The 2,034-nt window shown below is 37.6% G+C and overlaps 1 protein-coding gene across 1 annotated transcript; it reads left to right on the top strand.

Moving 5' to 3' along the window:
• The first annotated feature begins 230 nt into the window (after positions 1-230).
• LOC105130216 (calcium-binding protein PBP1-like) lies at positions 231-1,037 on the top strand. The gene has a single exon (XM_011032619.1). The coding sequence runs from the start codon at positions 439-441 to the stop codon at positions 886-888; it is 450 nt and encodes a 149-aa protein (XP_011030921.1). The 5' UTR covers positions 231-438; the 3' UTR covers positions 889-1,037.
• Positions 1,038-2,034: the final 997 nt, after the last annotated feature.

Here is a 2,034-nt window from a genome sequence, read left to right as displayed (position 1 = left end):
ATTGCATGCAGATATATAAATATTGTTCACAGTTCTAATCATAAAAAATATTTCTGATAAATATATTTCTATAAATGTAGATAAAGAATTAATCTTGGCATGCCATAGACAACAGAAGTAGAATCACAGAAATGATACTAGCAAGTTGTATCCTGCAATTGAGATTGTCCGCGAAGGTCCGCAAGAGAATACCTTCTTTATACGAATTGTCCATTCTACCCCTACTTTCCATCAGAAAGTTCCCAAGAACAGGCCTGCAGGCTTCCCGTGGAATGACCACCTTACCCCCGATCAACCTTCCCCGAAACTCGTAGGTGCTAGGCAGCAGTTCCCCGGGGGAAAAGAACGTGGTCTTGACCTTCCTTCCTCCATGACCTGTCCCGTAGCTGTCTCCCATGGCCTCTCCTTCTTCGAAATCCCAATTCCCTATATATATATATGAACCAAAGCCATGAACCTAAACATCCATCTCTCAAATACCCACAAACAAAGTTTCTATTTTCCTCTGTTTATAGTTTACACCTTTCTTTATATAGAAAGATGGCTTCCTCTTCAAATTTTGAAGATTTCTTGCCTCTTATGGCCAACAAGCTAGGTGGTGACGGTCTTATAGGAGAACTATGCAACGGTTTCAATCTTTTGGTGGATAGTGAAAAGGGTGTCATCACTTTTGATAGTCTTAAAAAGAACTCAGCTTTATTGGGTTTGCAAGATTTGAGTGATGATGATTTAAGGTGTATGTTAAGAGAAGGTGATTTTGATGGTGATGGAGCACTTAATCAGATGGAGTTTTGTGTTTTGATGTTCAGATTGAGTCCTGAGTTGATGGAAGAGTCTCAGTTTTTGTTAGAGGAAGCACTTTTACAGGAATTCAAACATTATTGCTAATTTTTTTACATTTGTTTTTACTACAATCGTTCCGATTTTATGGGGATATATCTTATCTTTCTCTATATTGGTTGTAATGACTTGTATTATTGGATCATCGAATATAGTGAACAAAAGATTAGAAATTGAAAGTTGCCATTTTCACTCCAGTGTTATCTTTTTATCTTTTGTCTTTGTTATTATGCTTCATAATGACATGATCTCGTGCTTAATTTAGTGATTTTGATTGAAATTAAGGTATTTCGGCGTTCCAGCGATTACTGTTTATTTAGTATTTTCTTATGTTGTTTTCCTTGAAAAAGCAGAAGCAGAGGATGTACTTTGTTCTTCCTATCCAGTGTTGTGGCCCATACAACCTACTTAGTACAGAATTGATAGGGTCATTAGAGAACTCAAGAGGCACGGCTGCAGATTACAGACTCTATTCTAGATCCTCAAATTACATACTAGTGCTTCCTAGAATGTTGGGCAACTAAGTTTCTGTGGAAAAACCGTGCACGTTAATGGAAATAAAACAATTTCTTTCTTTTTGGATTGGGAATTCATACACGAGCATCCGATCCCAGTCTAGACATTTGAAGAGTTACTAATGCTGTAGTCCCTTGTAGATTTAGATTGATCAGTCACTGGATTGAATCTGCATGCTTGGACGCTTTAAATAATCAAGCATGTGTTTTTTTGTTCTGTGAGAAGCAAAAGGTTGCTAGCAAAATTAGAAGACTTAAAGTTTAGATAACAGAAAGAATTGTAAATTCTGGGGCACTGAATCACAATCCTAAAGTGTTTAGGGGGTCAAGGTTGTTGCCTACTGGTACTGAGCAACAGACGAACCAGTTCTGGATAAAGCACGACTAATGAGGCATATAGTTTTCTTTGTGGTGGTTCTTTGGTTGTCAATCAATGACATTTCATATGATAATACATTTTAGCCAAATTCTGCTCCAATATGGATACATTAACTTCACCGGTCTTGGCTGGAATGGTGAACAGAAAAGCAGAAGGCAGTATTGTGGGCGCTGCCGATGCTAGATTGCACTTGTTTTATCAGAATACTACTGCTTCAACTGTCAACTAATGATAGTCTACCGTGCTTCTAACAACGTCAAACTAACTTCACTTTTTGAGTAAGCTCAATCTGGTTTGATG

This window comes from Populus euphratica, unplaced genomic scaffold (genome assembly GCF_000495115.2).
Source record: "Populus euphratica unplaced genomic scaffold, PopEup_1.0 scaffold95.1, whole genome shotgun sequence".
NCBI classification, from domain to species: domain Eukaryota; kingdom Viridiplantae; phylum Streptophyta; class Magnoliopsida; order Malpighiales; family Salicaceae; genus Populus; species Populus euphratica.
Note: the sequence above shows the minus strand (reverse complement) of the source record. Positions and strands in the feature narration are given on the sequence as shown.